Source organism: Ranitomeya variabilis, chromosome 1 (assembly GCF_051348905.1).
Source record: "Ranitomeya variabilis isolate aRanVar5 chromosome 1, aRanVar5.hap1, whole genome shotgun sequence".
Classification (NCBI taxonomy): domain Eukaryota; kingdom Metazoa; phylum Chordata; class Amphibia; order Anura; family Dendrobatidae; genus Ranitomeya; species Ranitomeya variabilis.
In genome coordinates, this window is record NC_135232.1 from 310237262 (window position 1) to 310257367 (window position 20106).

Sequence of the window (20106 nt, forward strand, 5' to 3'; positions counted from 1 at the left end):
TGCTATGTGCAAAGGAGAATTGTCTTCACAGATATAGCCTAATTTACTTCTTAGATAATCAAGGCAGCAACATTTCTTTAACTTACCAGCCAAAGCTGGATGCACAGGACCTGTTCCATTTAAGTTCTTTACAGGCAGAGCTGGAACGCTGCAGAGAGATACATAATATGTTCAAATATGCAAGAAAAACTCAAGAAAAACTCCACAGTGAGGGATTACAGAGCAATTACAGTTTAATACAATTGTATCTGAAATGCAACAAAAAACGAAACCTGTAATGTGCCACCCCCTCTTTATAAATGGGTGGCACCACTTCATTAAATTTTACTAGCCCTATACGTACTAGAACTTCCTCTCCTTCAATTCCCAGCATGCATTGCTTTCTCTTGCCTGCAAGTAGTTTGACAAAAAGAACAAAGAGACTTAAGACCCACCCCTGCTTTATGTAATCTCACTATTCAGTTAACGACAGATTATACTTGACAACAGGCAGTAAACGCAGAAGGATGACACTTAATTTTCAGCACTTTGGAGTGGTTTTTCAGGAGTAAGACAGCATAGTTATAAATAAACTGATTTGCAGATTAGCACGTTATGCAGCAAATTAGCTTACATGGAAGAAGAGCACCATCCACTGTTTAACTAGGCACTGCCAGCTCATATATTCTTACCTAAGATAAAGACAACATGGAGCATACGCCTAAATGTTCTTTTTTTTAACTGAACCTTTTTGGATCAAAAACAGATTTGTCTAAATAAAAAACCCAGACACCTGAATATGCACATAGATAAATAGGGACATATGCTATCCTTGACTAACGCAGAACACTATGTGAAAAACAAACATATAAATGGGATCACATGACAGTTATAGTACTACTGTCTTCTTATGTACTACTGTCTTCTTATTTGGCACTCTCAAAGAGTATGGTTTGGGTGTGATTATTTGCCCTGTACCCCATTAAAGGGAACTTGTCACCCCCCCCCCCCCCCAGGCGTTTGTAACTAAAAGAGCCACCTTGTGCAGCACTAATGCTGCATTCTGACAAGGTGGCTCTTTTAGTTCGGGTCCCTGACACTGCTGCAATAATCGTTTATGAAATTTGTCCTTCATACCTCGAAATCGCCACAGGGGCAGGTCTTTCCCCCTAATAAAGGCGCCTCACAGCCATCACTCATGGCCTCTGCACGCCGGGTGCCGCCTCCTCTTCCTTCAGTAGCGTCCCCAGCGCCTGCGCTGTAAGTTCGAAGGGCAGCGCAACTGCGCATGCCCGAAAAAATAACATAGCGCAGGCGCCGGGAACGCTAATGAAGGAAGAGGATGCCGCACCCAGTGCGCAGAAGCCATGAGTGACGGCTGTGAGGCGTCTGGATTAGGGGGGAAAGACCTGCCCCTGTGGCGATTTCGAGGTATGAGGGACAAATTTCAAAAACGATTATTTCAGCAGTGCCAGGAACAAGAACTAAAGGAGCCACCTTGTCAGAATGCTGCATTAGTGCTGCACAAAAGGCTTCTTTAGTTACAAACGCCTGGGGGGGGGGGTGACAGGTTCCCTTTAAGGTATGCCCCTTCTTGTTCAGCAACAAGACTATTTCATTATTCTGCAGAGGTCCTTGCAGGCAGTTGTCTTCTCCATTCATCTCTTCTAGGCTTTGTCTCTACCTAAGTCAGTAAGAAAACCTCAATACTACTGAATCAAAATTAGTTATACCATGAATGCAATAAAATAAAAAGCGTTGCGCTAATCTTTAGTAATCTATTTAGGTCTTCAACATTGGCTGAGGGCTTTCTAGAGCTGCAGCAAATGCTACCAAACTACTGCACCCTCTAGAAAATAAAAGTGGCGAGTCTACTTACCCCAAATGCAATTGGATTTTCATGGTATTCTGGAAGTGGAAATGTACTTGAAAATCAAGCTAGCTAAAAAGTTGAATACGTAATAGCTGTCCACACGGAGGAGTGCCGATTGCCTATATACCTGTGTGGAGACACCTAGCCCCCCTTAGTCTGACATCACATAATGCGTAAAGCCAGCTTCCTGACAAAGACACCACCTGCTCACCCCATTGATAAACAAGGATTATGGGAGATTAAGGACTGAACACTGGAGCCTGGACACGTAACGGATACACACTGCTATTTATAACCATCTTATGAGCAATGAGCAACTGATGGAAACTGCTTCTCAGGTCAGAAGTCAGGATATCCTTTTGTTCTTGACACCAATATTTATTACCAACTCTAAGGCTTCATTGACACATCGGTATAACATGTCCATGTGCTAACAATTTTTTTTCATGGCCAGCACACTGAATCATAGTTTCATTGAGCCATACCGACATCAGTATTAAAAATGTGTCAGTGTCTCCAGTCTGAGACAGTCAGAGCATGTCCTATTCTCATCCGTTTTGCTGGTCAGCCTTTAAAGTCTATGGGGATCTGTGAAACAAGGATGAAACTAGAAGGACACACTGTGTACTTCAGAGGTCCATCCAAGTTTTATCCATTTTTAACTGACACGTTGTTAAGAGTCAATGGAAAAAAAAAAATTCAGGCAGTGAAAAAGGAGGGATGAGAAAAAAACGATTGGAAAAAGGAAGCAACTAGGATGACACCTGAGAAAGAATCTGTCCATTTCTCTGGGATGGTAAAGCTCACACTGAGATATGAATCTAGCCTTCAGGGCAGATTAAACAATATAATCCCAATGTGACATACATTACTGCTGATATATTACAGATATTGCACAATAATCTTCAGGTGAAAGGGCATAGTGGTGGCGCAAAGCCAGATGGCAGCCACTGCATTAAAGAGATGAAGGGTGTTCACTCCATATATCTTCTGTTCATTCATTGTTGGTTTCGGGTATAGCCGAGAGCAGCTACTGCGCAGGCGCGGGCGGCCCCATCTTGGAGAAGGAAATTTTTTTTCATCTCCAGCAATTTGGTGCCGCCGGCACATGTGCAGTAGCAGCTATCAGATCACCTATATACACTGATAGCTGCTACTACACAGGCACGGCAGGCACCATTTTTAAATGGATTTTTTTTTCTATCTGAATAACATCAACCACATTTATTATTGGGATATTAAACATGCGATTTTGCTGCAGAGCAGGTGTCACGGCCATCACCTGCCTGCAGAAGTCTGCATTATGAATACCTAATCAGAGCGCCCATGAAGACCCCTTCACAGGCCGCCCCGGAGCACGGGCATATCATTAACTCAAAACTGAAAATAAAAATTAAAAAACAACCACAAGGCAGATTTCATCAACCAAGGTATCATATTAATCAGTATAACAGCGCCGACTTTGCACTCTCTGTAGGTTATTGTGCACACCCCCTGACGAAGGAATATCAGAAACGCGCGTCCGGGTGCGTTGTACTTGGGACATCGGGCACAAAGGTATATACAATCGTTTAATTATTTTTTGTGTGCATTTGGTGTGTGCACTAGGTATATAGATGTGATGCATATGTACGTATATATATATATACACACACATAGTGCTGCTTTCATCTTTTTGGCACATATTATTTTATATATATTGCACACATATATATTATTGCAATTTCCAATTCACTCACATTGCCCTTTTATGGTATTTTGGAACACTAGTTGAATATATATATATATATATATATATATATATATATATATATATATATATATATATATATATATATACACACAGTTTTTTTACACATTTTATACTCCTCTTTTTTTGTATACACAATTTATAGATACACAGCATCTATGAATTGACTATATACGCACGATATTATTTTTTTTATATGGATTTTTTTTACATTTTCTGTTTATATATATATATATATGTTTATATATTCATAATTATATGCACACCATTGCATATCCTTTACAGATGATTGTATATTCTATACTTTGACTTTTTTCCTTTTGTCCATTTTATCGCCACTACTTTTATGCCCTATTGTAAAAAATATATATATTTTAATTAACCCTTGTGGTGATATTTCCAAGTACATGGACAGTTGTGCCACTGTTTGCCATAGTATATACTGTGGAGCTTGGCAGCAGTGCTTGGAGCAAAGTGTTGGGTTTTTACCTTATCTGGTGCTTGTCACCACCTGTCAGGACTCTGAACATTTTTTATTACCTTTTTGTGCATTACTGCCCTTTTCCAAGATGGCGTCTTTGGTCTCGTGCACTGTGTCTTCCTGCTATAAAACTCCACCCCAGCCTTCATCTGCATTTGCTGGACATGTAAGCTGGTTCTGCTCTGCAAGAACCTGAGACTATTACCCAGACCTCCCTGGTTGAGCTAAGATATTATTTGAACTGCCTTATAAGCATATCTATCTGTGTTTTGGACTAAGCAAGGACTTATTCGTGTCAAGTATCCTCAAGAATAATTGTGCTTCATAGACTTTCTGCGTGATTGCATTTTCCTCTGAAGTTTCCTATAGACTGCTAAGCTGCATTTGATATTTGCACCAAGTGTTGTGGACTTGAGTTTATCTCTGCACCTGTTTGAATCACCGTGTGATAATATAGACTTTACCACTTATAAAACTGTGTCCTGTAGTTGTCTTGTTCCACGCAAAGAATCTCCTGAGTTATACCCTATAATTATTACACCACCCCTGTGTACCATCTCCAGTGGTGAGGCTAGCACCCTTGCCAGCCAGTGCACTAGCCAGGGTACTGTGAGGTGACAGTGAGGCACGAAGTTCGTGATGGCAGCGTGGGGAAGGACACGCTTAGGGCGTTAGGCGAGTGCAGGGACAGGCTCAGGCTGGAGCTCAGGAAGTGTCCCATCCCTCATTCCCTATTTTTAGGGCCTTCCTTTCCCTTTTACCATCCCGTTGAATGTGTCTCGTGCCATCCGCTGACCGACCCCCAGTGGAATCGTGACATTATCACCAACCCATATTTTTTCCGGTTAACCTATGGCTCAACCTCAGGCTTTTGCTCACCTGATCCAGACCCTCACAAATGAGGTTAAGGAGGTGTCAGGTGGTGCAGCAGCTTCAGGAGGTGTCGGGGTTCTTGGTCTCGGCTCATGTCCAGGCTCAACCGGAACCCAAAATATCTCTCCCTGACAGGTTCTCTGGATGGAGAGATTACTTGATTGTATTTAAAGAAGCCTGTAAATTAAATTTCAGGCTTCGCCCTCGTTCTTCAGGGAGTGAGGAACAGTATGTGGGAATTATAGTCTCCCTTCACAAGGGTGATACTCAATCTTGGGCCTTCTCCCTGCCAACCGATTCACCATCTTTGCGGTTGGTGGATGAGTTTTTTGCTGCATTGGTACTGGTGTATGGGGATCCTGATGGCATCTCCCTGGCTGAGTCTCAACTCCGTAAGATCAAGGCCAGCCAGCTGTGGAGTACAGCTCAGAGTTTCGGAGATGGGCCACTGACACGCAGTGGAATGACCCTGGTCTTAGGAGCTATTTTTGTCAGGGTCTGGCAGCTAGGCTTCAGGATACACTGGTGCAGTATGCTACTCCTGGGTTGTTGGAGGCAGCCATGGCCCTTGCTATACGGGTGGATAGACACCTCAGGGAGACATACACCGAATCTACCCCCTGTTCTTTCTAGGGAGGGGGACACACTGGTGCAGACAGACAAACCTATGCAGGTAGGTGGAGTCTCCTCTCAAATTAAGTTGCCTGCGGTTCACCGTGGGACGGGGCATGATTCTACTGTGGTCTTACGTATCATTTCATCAATGTCTGCCCAGCTTGCGCCAAAATATGTTCTCCATCACAAAAGCAGCGTCCCCCTGGTCGTATGGAGGGAGATGACCAGGGTATGTACATTTCCTCCATCTTTTCGTCTCAGTGTAACAATCCAGCTGAAGTGGCAGTTGGTGGGGTAACTGAGACTATACTGGTGCTTGTGGATAGTGGAGCTGGGTTTAACCTGGTGGATTGTCACTTTGTTCAGACCCATGGTCTGATCGGTAGGTCGCTGGCGAGACCCATTACCGTTCGGTCAATTGACTCTGTTCCCCTCAGCCAGGGGAGTGTTACCCAAATCGTAGATAAGATTAACCTGCGTATAGAGACTCTTCATGAGGCGTCCCTGTGATGCTATATCTTGGAGGGTATGCCAACTCCCATCGTCCTAGGCCTTCCCTGGTTGAAGAGACACAACCCGGTCATAAATTGACGATCCAGGGAAGTAGTTAGTTGGGACCAGTCTTGTAAGGACTGCTGCCTGGGAGCTAAGATCTCAACCATCCTTCTCAAACCTACCCCTTCTCTGCTGGGCGCAGCTAAGGTGCTACCAGGGAGTAGGGGCAAAATTCAACCTCCACAAGTAAACCCTGAGTCTCGGTGTCCTTTCAGGGACAGGGGAGGGTGTTGGTTCCCTCTGTGTATAGCGTGGGTATGAAATTGGTGACACAGGGGGCGCCTTTTTTGTCTTCCTCAAAGAGTTCACCATCTGCTGGCAAATGCATGCATGGAAATAAATGCTCAGGTCCGGACCTTTGTGTGAATGAGTACGTGTGGGTGTCCACCAAAAACATCAGGTGGAAGTAAGCAAGGGACCTGGAGTTCTAGGGTGATCGGGCCATATCGGGTGTCGGCCATTCTCAGCCCGGGGACTTTACAGCTGGAGTTACCCCCAGTAATACAGGTGCACAACGTATTCCACAGGTCAGCGCCTTGAGATTTGTTGCACTTCCGGAGCATATGTTGTTTCCGTCACCATCGGGCTGTGTTTGCCATAAACCTGAGGATCAGGTGACTGCAGAGGTGAATCCTGGTGGGTTGAGGCATCCTCACTGTACGTTGTTTCTGGTGAGCTCCGGTGTTAAGGGTCCAGAGTCCCCTCGTTGAAAGGGGGTACTGTCACAATCCATTTTTGGATTCGTGGTAGCTCTGGTTCCACTATAATTTAAATGTAGCCTTTTTCCTTTCAGGCCAGCAGGGGTTAATGTCAGTTTTCCTTGCTGTCAGCTCGCTGCAGCTAGAGTTGCTAGGTCAGCTGATGTGGGTGGTGACCACTCCTACCATCCTTTAAATAGTCACCTAATGCTTCAGCAGACTTGGTGATAGAGTTACTCTATGGAGACCAGCCTTGAAGTTGCAGGTCTCTGGTGTCAGCACTGTATCAGCTACTTCTGGAGTTCGGGGTCCTGTTTCCGTGTCTTCTGCAGTGTGGAGCTTGGCAGCAGTGCCTAGATCTAAGTTTTGTCTTTTTACCTTGTCTGTCTCATGCTTGTCATGAACCCCTGTGTTTGTACCATCTGCAGTGGTGAGGCTAGCGCCCTTGCTGGCCAGTGCACTAGCCAGGGCTGTGCGAGGGGACAGCAAGGGATGAGTTTCGTGATGGCGGCGGGGGGAAGGACCCACTTAGGGCGTTAGGGGAGTGCAGGGACAGGCTCAAGCTTGAGCTCAGGAGGTGTCCCATCCCTCATTCCCTATTTTTAGGGTCTTCCTCTCCCCTTTACAATCCCATTGAGTGTGTGTTGTGCCATCCGCTAACCGACCCCCAGTGGGATTGTGATGCAAGCCACTTTATGGTGATTTAAAGGCATTTAGAATATACTAAGGGCTGATTCATCATTGTTCCACTTTTCATGAGTAATTTGCTCTCTATTAGTGTCTTTAGTATATGCACTTTATTCTTTATAATATTGGCGCCATTTTTTAAGTTGCCTTTCTGAGGACATTTCACAAGTTTGAGCATGTTAAACTGGCCACATGATAAAACAGTGGTTGCAGCACTCAAAATATAGTTTTTATTATTTAATTTCTCCTCTCTGTTGCGGAGATATTAGCTTGTAACGATTAGGTTACAGTTTATGATAAGCCCAAGGAGGGGTTACCAGAGATTCTTCTCTGTGGCGTCTACTTCTTCTGCTGTATGAGGCTCACCAATCATAAGCAGGCAGCAACACATAGGGTAAAAAAAAATGCCCTCTCCTCTACAACTACTAAGAGATACAGCAGAGCTCAGATATGTATCATTACAAACCCTTACAGATCTCACTTCATAGTGTTGTCAGCTCTTACCCTTCCCCTACATTGACTGACGTGATATGAGACCTGGAAAGATTTATAATGATACATAAATCAGCTCTGCTGTATCACTACATATCAGCTGCAGATATCAGTGAAGAGAGGAGGATTTGTTCTTTTTTCACCTGTGTGTTGCTCACTGCTTATGATTGGTCAACCTCATGCAGGTGAAGAAGCAGTACACGCTCCTAGAGACAAATCTCTGGTAACACTCAGTTGAGCTATAACATAAATTATGACCTAAACATTACAAGCTAATATGTTCGCAATGGAGAGGAGAATTTAAAAACATAATAAATACGTTGCATTCAGCTTTGCTGACACTATTCCTTGATGTTGCCAGTTTAACATGCCCAAACCGATGAAAGGTCCTACTTAAGTCTCCTATTATTTTTCCTCTAAAACTTACTGTCACAGTGTGACTGCGGGATAGCAAGTGTGCACCTAATCTTACCCTAAGGCTAGGGGCCCCTAGATATCCCTGTTCCCGAGATTACTCCTGAAGGTGGAGATGCCCGAGCCTCATTCCTTACTATGCTCCTAAGCAGCACTAGTCTGAACATGAATGCGAAATGCAAAACCAGACAGACAGGGCAGAACTGAAACACAACCACACAACACGCTCTCAGTGAAATACACAAAGAGACATAAATTCTACAGCACGCGAGGCAACAAAATAATAATAAGACAACTAGGGGAAAAGAAAAGAGTTATCCAAACACTGCTCATGCTCACAACAACTTTGGAAATAACCAGTACTCCAGGATGTGTCCACCTTTCCTAGACCAGTATAGAGAAAACTATTGCTGGCATCCTCTGATCAGAGGAGTCAGCTTAAATAGGAAAAGAGCAGACATGACTGGTTCACCTGCAGCACATGACCACAGGCAATCAACAAGCTATGTTCTGCAAAGATTTAACTCCTTCTAACCCGCCTAGGATCTACAGCTCTTAAAGTCCATGCCCTAGTCACTCTGTGCTGACCATAGCTATCTATGCAGTCACAAGGAAAATTGTCTTAGCCTGTGGAATCCACAGACACTGATGCCACATGCCAGTTGGATATGTTTGCATACCTCCCAACTCTTGAAGATGGGAAAGAGGGACAAAGTTTGCGGCGCGCAACGCGCAACCACACCCATTCATAATTAGTCACACCCATATCCCGCTAAATACTAACGTTTTACAAGCGTTTTTAGCTTGTAGAATGCTAGCGTTTTCCAAGCAATCTGTAGCAATGCTTGGAAAGGTGATTGACAGGTTGGTCACACTTGTCAAACATAGTGTTTGACAAGTGTGACCAACTTTTTACTATTGATGCTGGCTATGCAGCATCAATAGTAAAAAGATAGAACGTTAAAAATAATAAAAAAATAATAAAAAATCATGATATTCTCACCTTCCGGCGTCCCCCCCGCAGTCTTCCTGCTCCTCGCGAGGCTCCGGTCCCAATAATGCCTCGTGGCAATGACCTCAGATAACGTAGGACGCCCCTGCTGGGGACGCCGGAAGGTGAGAATATTATGATTTTTTTATTTTTTTTTTTTTATTTTTACACAGGATATGGTACCCAGTCCCTGGAGGAGAGTCTCCTCTCCTCCACCCTGGATACCAACCGCACATGATCTGCTTACTTCCCGCATGGTGGGCATAGCCCCATCCGGAAAGTAAGCGGATCAATGCATTCCTATGTGTGCAGAATCCCCGCGATTCCGCACAAAAAATGAACATGCTGTGTTTTTTTCCGGAATGCGATTCCGCAGTGGAAAAAAACGCAACATGTGCACAAAAATTGCAGATTGCATTCTAATAATAGGATGCTTAATGTATGCGCTTTTTCGCAGTTTTATCGCGTTTTTATAGGGAATAATCCTGAAAGTGTGCACACAGCCTAAATGTAGCTGGTGGCTTTGTTTTTACTGTGCATCAGACCTGTCATTTCCTGGCCTTTTTTCTTCGACATAAGATGGCCACCAACTCAGCTTCCCTGTGGACACTTGGTATGGTGACAACATAAGAGGGTATAAAAGCCCTGGTTTCCAGCATCCACATTGTTAGTTCCCTGAAACCCCAGAAGACACCAGTTATCCGACGAAACGTTAAGTGGCTTTTTCACAGTTTAAAACAAAAACAAACAGAAAAAAACAGTGTATCATTGTTGCGCACTGACAACAAATGTACTATACACAGTGATCTGATCTGTTAGTGTGAAGGTACATATTAACATATTTACAGTATAGCTGCACGGCAGGGAGGTAAAATTGCATTTGACTTATTATTTAATTAGAGTCTGTTTTTTTTTTACTAGTTTTTCATTTGCACCTTTTTCAAAGTCTATTTCATATATGTTTATCTGTTATTTTTTTATGTTTGTCATTGTGTTCAAAGTTTATGGTGTACGGATTTTTTTATTTCATTCAATTGCGAATTTCTGAAAAGTCACAACATTTGTCGTAAATGTACTCGGGTCCCCACCTGGAATAATTTAATGTACTCCAGAGAATTGCTGGTCCATTTTTTGTGACAAAAATGTAAAGACAATAATAAAAACAATGTTTGACTTCATGAACTGCGTGCATCATTTTGAAGAGTATTGAGAAAACAATGCAACGAATATAAGACAAAGATAAGAAAAGTCACTTAAAGAATGCAAATGATGAATTGGGGCCATAGGGTTTAATGGTAACAGCTACCTACTTGGATCTATTACTTTGCTGCGATGTATAGGCAGCCTTAGATACTCACCCCTGCTGTCATATGGAGTAAAGCTGGTGATGACAGGTACGAGTGTCCCAGACTACCCCTGCACACGTTGCAAAGGTCATCCTGAGTAATTGGCTTATTGGTGACACCGACACAATTAGCGAAAATGAGGCATCTAAGTGCTTTCAGCCTTTCACCATTGAGCCCTCCAAGTAATATTACATTTCTATTTAAAACCAAAGGGTTGCTTTATGGTTTCTAATATATGATCCAGTCTAAGATTGTCTGAATCTTTAGCTCTATATAAACCCACTCACACCACTGATTGGCAGCTTTCTGTGTACACTGTGCATAGGCATAAAGCTGCCAATCAGTGGAGGGGGCAGGGTTATACAGGTTTACTAGTCCTCTAGTGACAAGCTCCGGCCGATAAAACAGTGATTTTTATCAAAACTACAACAAGCAGCCAAGTATGTGACACGTCACTGGAATCAGGGTCTCTGTCTCTGCATTACGCTGCTCTCAGATTAGGTGACAAAAACCTGATGATAGATTCCCTTTAAACTATGTATCATGTGATAATAATTATTAGAGCCTATGTTTTTATCAAGCACTGGAGAACAGTGATGAGCGAACATGCTCGGATAAGGTGTTATCCGAGCATGCTTTTGTGCTAACCGAGTGCTCGAATAATATGTTCCAGTCCCAGTGCCTGCATGTCTAGTGGTTGTTCCACAGCAGCAACACGTGCCTGTATGTGTTGCAGCTGTCGAACAGCCGCGAGACGTGCAGCCGCAGAGACTCAAATATATTTTTCGAGCACGCCGAAGACATTCAGTTAGCACCCGAGCATGCTCAGATAACACCTTATCCGAGCACGTTCGCTCATCACTAGTGGAGAATTATCTGATTTCGGTACGGAGCAGTCTCAGAAGACCAGTGATGTCCATATTATCCAGAATATTCTGTAATATCAGCATCCCTCTCCATGTAATAAGCCCCTGAACTGAAGCTCACTGTATATAGGTTACTCTGTGCTGTATAACAATAGCAGGGGCCTTTGTTGCCTGCGGCGTGAGAGTGGATGAAGTCTGTTGCTATGAGCGGCACCTGAGCTCAGTTACCATGGCAACAAGCAGAAGATGTTCATCCCGATCTGTGCAGCCTCCACAATGTGTGGATTTACTGGACTGTCATCGAGCTGCCATTACACATATACAGGCTGCCTTCTAGCAGAAGACGCACTAACTTTCTGCGTTACCTATAGCGCTTATACCATATGTAATGTCATTACCATTCCCATATAGGACAATGCTGCCGCTAGTCCTGGAAATTCTCAGAATTCCCCACCTAAGCGCTTCCTGTAATAACGTGCAGGCCCCCTGCAACTGGAAAGGAAAAGCCGTAGACACGCACAAATGCCGGAGAAAGGGAAATGATGAGTATCCAGTCAGCTGACAAATGTGAATTACTGTACGGAATATTAATTATTTCTGTGATGAAAACATATAATGTAAAAACTGCTCAGTCAGTGACGTCCCAGAATACGACAGAACTCGCTGCCATTGTGGGGCCAATGAGTTGGGGGGACCCCCGCCCCGGGCAGAGGTGCCAAACCTACTCTTACATGTCCTCTAGAGAACTGGACCACACATAACGGAAGGCCCCGGATATTTCCGGACATAAACCAGGCACATTTTATAAACCATGCCTCCATGTATTTAGTGTTAGGACGATACATTCACTGCCCCGCTGCCCTTGGGGGCGCTCCAATCTTTTGGCTTCACGAACAGGATCTACTTAAGCCTGAAAATCGGGTCATGTGCGCCTAGAGACTGGGCCAGAATTGTGCTTGTACTGTGATTTATTGAAGAACTGTGTATTGCAAAAAGACCGCCAAAATTCCTGCCAAAACCGCCGCCATTACAGCGCCACGAGCAGCGCAGGAGAAGAAGGGCATGCCAGCATGGGCGTGAACTGATTGAGAGCGCGAACAATAATGGCCGCCCAGTCCAAATATTTCTGTACCTTGAGGACGTGTCCGTCAGCAGCCGTGATCCGCCTCCTGATCCTAAATGGCGGGAGGAGAAAAAGAAAAAGAAACCGCCCCCGGAGGAGAGAACGGGAAAGAGACCAGGAAGGAGCAAGCCATGAGGACGACGCCATGGCCAGCCGCCCGGAACGAGAGCGTGGGGTGAGGCGCGTGTGCACACGGACATTAACCCCTTAAGGTATCCTGTATGTTCAGATTGAAAGTTTTATTATACACTGGTTTTGCCCTTTGATTGAGCACTTTCTCTGGATATCTATGCTTTATTGGTGTGCATACACCCCCGTTTTTTGCTGTGGCACTTGTGCACTTTACCCATTTATGGACTATTCTAATATTCATTCTTTATGCTAATGTTCTATTCACTTATGCAAATTTTACAATTATATTTCCAAAAAATCTTTTATATTATATATAAAAAAAATTTTTTCATTTTTGCACGTCCACTTACTATTTTTATCTTGAACATCAGGTTTCCCTTAAGTACCATACTGTGTTTTTTTATTTTTTTTTATTTATTTATTTACCAACTGTATCATTGATTACGATTACTACTATATGTCCTGGAGTGCACATCTTCTTTTTAGTTTTTAACCATTTTTGTAATTTGACTAACTGCCTTCCAAATAAAGATAAATATATGCATATCCTAGTCTGAGATTTTTCTCTCTTTTAGTCCTTGTTTTTGGGTTTTGGTTATGTCCGTATTGCTGTCCTATGCTTGACCGCATCTGCGGTTTCCTGCTCAACCTTGTCTGCGGTTTCCTGCTTGACTGCGTCAGCGGTTTCCTTGCTTGTCCGCACCTGTGGCTCTGCAACTGTTCCGCCCTTGCGGATCTGCATCTGTTCCGCCCCTGTGGCTCTGCATCTGTTCCGCCCCTGCGTCTCTGCACCTGCACTGCACTTGAGGCTCATTCTCTGTCCAGTCTGAACTGGGTCCTATCTGTTCCTGTATTCGAGTCGTATTTGTATGTGTCTCAGTCCTTCCTCAAACTGTTCCTAGTCTGAACTGGGTCCCACCCGTTCCTGTATTCCAGTCCTACCTGCCAGTGTCCCGGTCCTTCCTGAAACTGTTCCTGTCTGTCCAGTCTGAACTGGGTCCTGCCTATCCCTATATCTTACTCATACCTGTGTGTCCTAGTCCTTCCTGAAACAGTTACTGTTCCTCCAGTCTGACCCGTGCCACCTGCCTGCCAGAATGTCAGCTGTGCCTGCCTGCACTGGTCTGCCTGTACATCACTTGTGTCCGCCAGTACTTGCCTGTCGATCCATCAGCTGAGCCAGGCAGTATATCTACAGTACTTTCCTGCACCCGTCATTACAGTGTCCTGTCCCCTTGATGGTCAGATGCTACTGCCAGACGCCGCCTGGAGTGGTAACTGGCAGCTACCTGCCACACAAGTCTGATCCCACCTCTAGAAGCTCCAGCAAACTACCAAAGTAGCTGCTTCATCACGCCCCTCTGGGGTAAATCTGGTTTGTGACACAGTGGGACCACAATTCTCGCTTGCGCCAATCAGTCTGGGCACGAGCGTTACAACTGTTGCATAGTTTGGTCGCAGAAGAAACTTGTGAGAATAGATTATATGGGGTAATTCAACTTTCATTTACACAGAACATGAGGTTCCTGCAGCAGCTTCTTAATACAGCATAACAGGAAGTCTGAAGGACCTTTTACTAGAGAGAAAGTGAAACCAAAGTACAACAAGTATATACATTACATTCAGCTAAGCATATAAAAGTACCAACATCGCTGCTGCCAAAACGCTGCGTTCTACAGTAATCACACAGTTAAATCCACATGTGTTCATTGAACCATCTAGTGAATGGCTATGGGTGTGACTATGCAGTGGAGACTAACGTCTCCTTTTCAAAGAATTGACATGCTGTAGCTCGTAATCCCGCACAGTGGGTGAATTTATGCAGCGTTCAATAGAAGCACAGTGAGCATGGGCTTTCTATAAATCCCATCCACTGTGCTGCTAATGTAGAAAGCAGCGTTTTGGATGCTGCCCAGGTGAGCTACGTCCAAAACGCTGCTCTTCTTGAGCGTGGGCACGTTCCCTTAAAGATGGAATCCATGGACTTGATGTTGCAGCAGCTGAGAAGCGCAGCTGAAACCAGGGGAGCAGATTAATTATAGGCATCAATCCAGAGCATGCTACAACGGGCTGGAGATGGCCCAGCTCAGCCACCCAAAGATTGCCACCTCCAGTGCGACTGAATTCAGAAGAAACCCCCTGGCTCTGGTGCTGCATTAGGAGCCCCTCCAGGGACCCTCCAGGTCAGGTCACGGAACAGGCTGCTTCTTCGAGCCGTTTCTGGCCTGGGAGGAATCCACCTTTACGGCAGGGCGTGCTGAAGGGGAAGGAGTCATCCTCCGGCGATCGTCGCTGCCATTGAGCCCAGCCATGGTCCACAGGTGTCAGTCAGCTGGCCCCACACCTAACAGCCAGGTAATGGCTGTACCGACATTGGGCCCACCTGAAATCCACGGCGGGCAGCAGTCACCTGGCCCTGCCCCTGGCACGCATGTGCTCGCATCGAGTTCTGGTTTGGTGGTTATAGAGTCCAGTAACATCACAGGTGCAGGGGTCCCAACGGTCCTGGCCGTGTTCGCAAAAACTGATACTGAAGCGGCCTTCAGACTGTTACTTGTGCATCTGGATAGTATGCACATGTTGGGTTGTTTTTGCAACAGTGGACTCTTCGTGAATCATATGAGTTGTTCACTATCTCATGCAGGACGATTTGAGTGCTTGGGCGGAATTTTTATGTACATACAAAGGGAGATCATTATGGATGAAACCAGTGGTTCATGCAGAGTTGGAATTATTCACAGATGTGGCAGGAAGAAATTATTTCAAAGCATATTGCCAGGGTAGCTGGGCTTTTGGAAAATGGCCAGAAAGTTGGTACTCTCAGGGTTTAGTTGATAACCTGACATTACTCCATTTGTTTCCCGCTATGGTTGCTTTGGCAATTTCGGGAGACAGATTCAGGAATAAAAAAGTAAGATTTCATTGCGATAACAAGGGTGTGGTGACTGCAATTAACTCTTTATCGGCTTTTTCTCTACCAATAGTGAGGGTGTTGCAATGCTTGGTGTTGATGGGTTTGTTCTTGAACTCGTGGGTGGTGGCGGAATGGTTACCTGGTTTTAAAAGCTCAATCGCTGATGCTATCTTTTGCTCACAGTGGCGGAGGTGATCCGGTGTGTCCGCGTGTGCTCCCGCAGCTGTAATTTTGCACAGTATTCGTATATACTTCTATGACTCAGTTGTATGGACTTAGCACTATTACGCGCACATTCGTATACCGTGGGAATCTTTGTTATACAATATGGGCTTATATACAAGATGCAATGATTATATTGAATTAGAGTGTAATATAAGTATATCCTTTAGCATGGTCACGCCGGTGTCTTTTGGATGCTGATTCTGTCTCTACAGTTTTACCCCCCTATTTGCCTTGTCCCTGATTTAATTAAAAATAAAGTTTTGTAATCTTCTATATATGCTGGACTTTATGAGTACGTGTCCACCTTCAGGATGGCCGGCGGTTTGGACGGAGCGGCAAACCCGCTCCTCCCTAAGCTCCACCCCCTTCTATGACACGATGATGCCGGATGTGTTCATTGCACACATCCGGAATCATCGCACCCCACACATAGGGCCCTGTGTTTTACCTTGCGGCGGCGCAGCGTCGCCGCAAGGTCAACGGACATGCTGCGATCTTAAAAGACGCGCCGCATGTCCGGAATCGCAGGGCCGCCGGATGCGTGTTACCACGCATAGTGGAGACGGGATTTCATAAAATCCCCTCCACTATGCTGTAACATCTGGAAGCTGCGTGTTTGACGCTGCGGCTCTGCGCAGTGTCAAACACGCAGCGTTTCCTGAACATGGAAACATACCCTTAGACTGTTTTTCTCTGTTGTTTTTTTGGGGGGGCGGTTTTAGGAACTGGCACCATTGGCAGAGAAATCGTGCCTAGTATGTCAAGTGGAATTGTGGGATCTGCCATTCGGGCAGCAAGGGGACTAATTTCATCATCTTTGGCTGGCAGGATATAGGCAGCATACAGTCAGGCATAGAGAGTCTGGAAAGTAGTGGGGGGAAGCCCATGATGCTCTGAACCCCTCAGGTGGACTTAATTTAGTGGTTACGGGCAGCTGAATAATCCCAAGTTGAGTGTTTGAAGGGCCTGGGGGTGGTGAAATATGTAATTTGACAGGTAGGCTAACAGGTGTCTCTGAGCTGGTGCTTAGCATTCAGAGGCAAATAACAACCTGCGCCAAAGTTGACATACTATACAGGTTTTGTACCGGCTTCGAGGACCAACCTTCTATTTTTTTCTGATATGGTTCAAATAACTGTGGTTTACGTTGTTTACACCTTCACCCCGAAGCATGTTTTCAACTTCCTGACCAGGCCATTTTTTTCAATTCTGACCACTGTCACTTTATGAGTTCATAACTCTGAAACGCTTCAACAGATCCTAGTGATTCTGAGTCTGTTTTCTCGTGACATATTGTACTTTATGATAGTGGTAAAATTTCTTCGATATGACTTATGGTTATTTGTGAAAAAAATGGAAATTTGGCGAAAATTTTGAAAATTTAGCAATTTTTGCACTTTGAATTTTTATGCCCTTAAATCAGAGAGATATGTCACAAAAATTAGTTCATAAATAACATTTCCCACATGTGTACTATACATCAGCACAATTTTGGAACCAAAATATTTTTTGGTCAGGAACTTATAAGGGTTAAAATTTGACCTGCGATTTTTATTTTTTTCAATAACATTTAGGAAACCATTTTTTTTTGGGACCACCTCACACTTGAAGTCACTTTGAGGGGTCTATATAACAGAAAATACCCAAAAGTGACACCATTGCAAAAACTGCACCCCTCAAGTTACTCAAAACCGCATTCAAGAAGTTTATTAACCCTTTGGGCGCTTCGCAGGAGCTGAAGCAATATGGAAGGAAAAAATGAACATTTAACTTTTTAGTCACAACAATGATCATTCGGCAACAATTTGCTTATTTTCACAAGGGTAAAAGGAGAAAATGATCCACTAAAGTTGGTGAGAAATTTCTCCTGAATACGCCGATTCCCCATGTGTGGGGGAAAACCACTGTTTGAGTGCACAGCAGGGCTCGGGAGGGAAGGAGCGCCTTTTGACTTTTTGAAAGCAAAATTGTCTGGAATTGAGAGTGGACGCCATGTTGCGTTTGAAGAGCCCCTGATGTGCCTAAACATTGGAAAACCCCACAAGTGACTCCATTTTGAAAACTAGACCCTTTAACGAACTTATGTAGCTATGTGGTGAGCACTTTGAACCCCCAGGTGCTTCACAGAAGTTTATAATGTAGAGCTGTGAAAAAAAAATTTAATTTTCTCCACGAAAATGATCTTTTAGCAACGATTTTTTTATTTTCACAAGTGTAAAAGGAGAGAGAAAATGGTCCACTAAAATTGTTGAGCAATTTCTCCTGAATACGCCGATACCCTATATGTGGAGGAAAACCACTGATTGGGCACACAGCAGGGCTCAGAAGGGAAGGAGCACCTTTTGACTTTTTGAACGCAAAATTGGCTGGAATTGAGAGTGGACGCCATGTTGCTTTTGAAGAGCCCCTGATGTGCCTAAACATTGGAAAAACCCCACAAGTGACCCCATTTTGGAAACTAGACCCTTTAACAAACTTATGTAGATGTGTGGTGAGCACTTTCAACCCCCAGGTGCTTCACAGAAGTTTATAACGTAGAGCCGAGAAAAAAGAACCACATTTTTTCCACGAAAACAATCTTTTAGCAATGATTTTTTTATTTTCACAAGTGTAAAAGGAGAAAATGGTCCACTAAAATTGTTGAGCAATTTCTCCTGAATAGGCCGATACCCCATATGTGGGGGAAAACAACTGTTTGGGCGCACAGCAGGGCTTGGAACGGAAGGAGCACCTTTTGACTTTTTCAATGCAAAATTGGCTGGAATTGAGAGTGGACGCCATGTCGCATTTGAAGAGACCCTGATGTGCCTAAACATTGGAAAAACCCCACAAGTGACCCCATTTTGGAAACTAGACCCTTTAACAAACTTATGTAGCTGTGCGGTGAGCACTTTGAACCCCCAGGTGCTTCACAGAAGTTTATAACGTAGAGCCGTGAAAAAAAAATCACATTTTTTCCACAAGAATGATCTTTTAGCCCCAATTTTTTTATTTTCACAAAGGTAACAGGAGAAAATAGACCACTAAAGTTGTTGCACATTTTCTCCTGAGTATGCCGATATGGCAGGGCTCACAATGGAAGGAGTGACGTTTTGGATTGCAGACTTCGATGGAATGGTCTGCGGACATCATGTTGCATTTGCAGAGGCCCTGATGTGCCTTAACAGTGGAAATCCTCCACAATTGACCCCATTTTGGAAACTACACCTCCTGAAGGAATTTATCTAGAGGCATAGTTTTATAGTAATAACTATAATGCTTTTGGTTTTAGTGTATGAATTTATAATGTGGCAGTATGTGTAAGATGTGCTAGATACATCAGATTATAGATGTGTTGTGTCAAAAGGGTATAAACTAATTTTTTTATTTGTGGACGTGTGGTATGCTTTGAAACAATCCTTAATTCAAATGCCAGGTTTCTCAGGGCAGGTTTCACAATGGTAAGTTGTGTCCTTTCGGATTCCCCTCTTGGAGCATACTCTGCACCGTTTTTGTGATCGGCCTGGCCTTGCTGCTTGGGGAACCTGTCCTGGGAAATGTTGACCTGGGACAGTACGGGCACTATCAGGTTCAGAAGTACTGGGTCCTCACCTCCCCGAGTGCCAAACATTAGGGCATTGATGACTTCCTCCTGAAACTGAAGGAAGGTCCCCGTATTGCCTGCAGATTGGAACAGCACAAAAGCATTGTACAGTGCCATCTGTACAATGTGCACGGCCAATTTTTTGTACCATACTTTGGCTTTTCGCATGGCATTGTATGGTTGGAGGACCTGATCTGAAAGATCCACACCCCCCATGTACCTATTGTAATCCAAGATACAATCTGGCTTTCGGACTTGTGTTGTGGTCCCACGAACAGTGACAAGGGTGCTGTTGTCACGGTGTATGGTGGTCAGGATAAGGACATCCCTTATGTCCTTATACTTGACCACCAGCATGTTGTCACTGCATTGGGCTCTGCTTTCCTTTTTTCTCAGCATTTGCCCAATTAGCGGCTTAGGGAGGCCTCGCTGATTTTTTCGCACGGTGCCACATGCAGATGCACCTCTGGCAGAGAGGGCCTTGAAGAGTGGGATGCTGGTGTAAAAGT

General features: G+C 44.3%; 1 protein-coding gene across 1 annotated transcript in view; it reads right to left on the reverse strand.

The window, feature by feature from the left end:
* Nucleotides 1-20106, reverse strand: part of DTX1 (deltex E3 ubiquitin ligase 1) — an 83220-nt gene that overhangs the window by 19156 nt on the left and 43958 nt on the right. The window contains exon 4 of the mRNA XM_077296604.1: nucleotides 87-148. Within this exon, the coding sequence (XP_077152719.1) occupies nucleotides 87-148 (62 nt within the window). The remainder of the gene's footprint in view (nucleotides 1-86; nucleotides 149-20106) is intronic.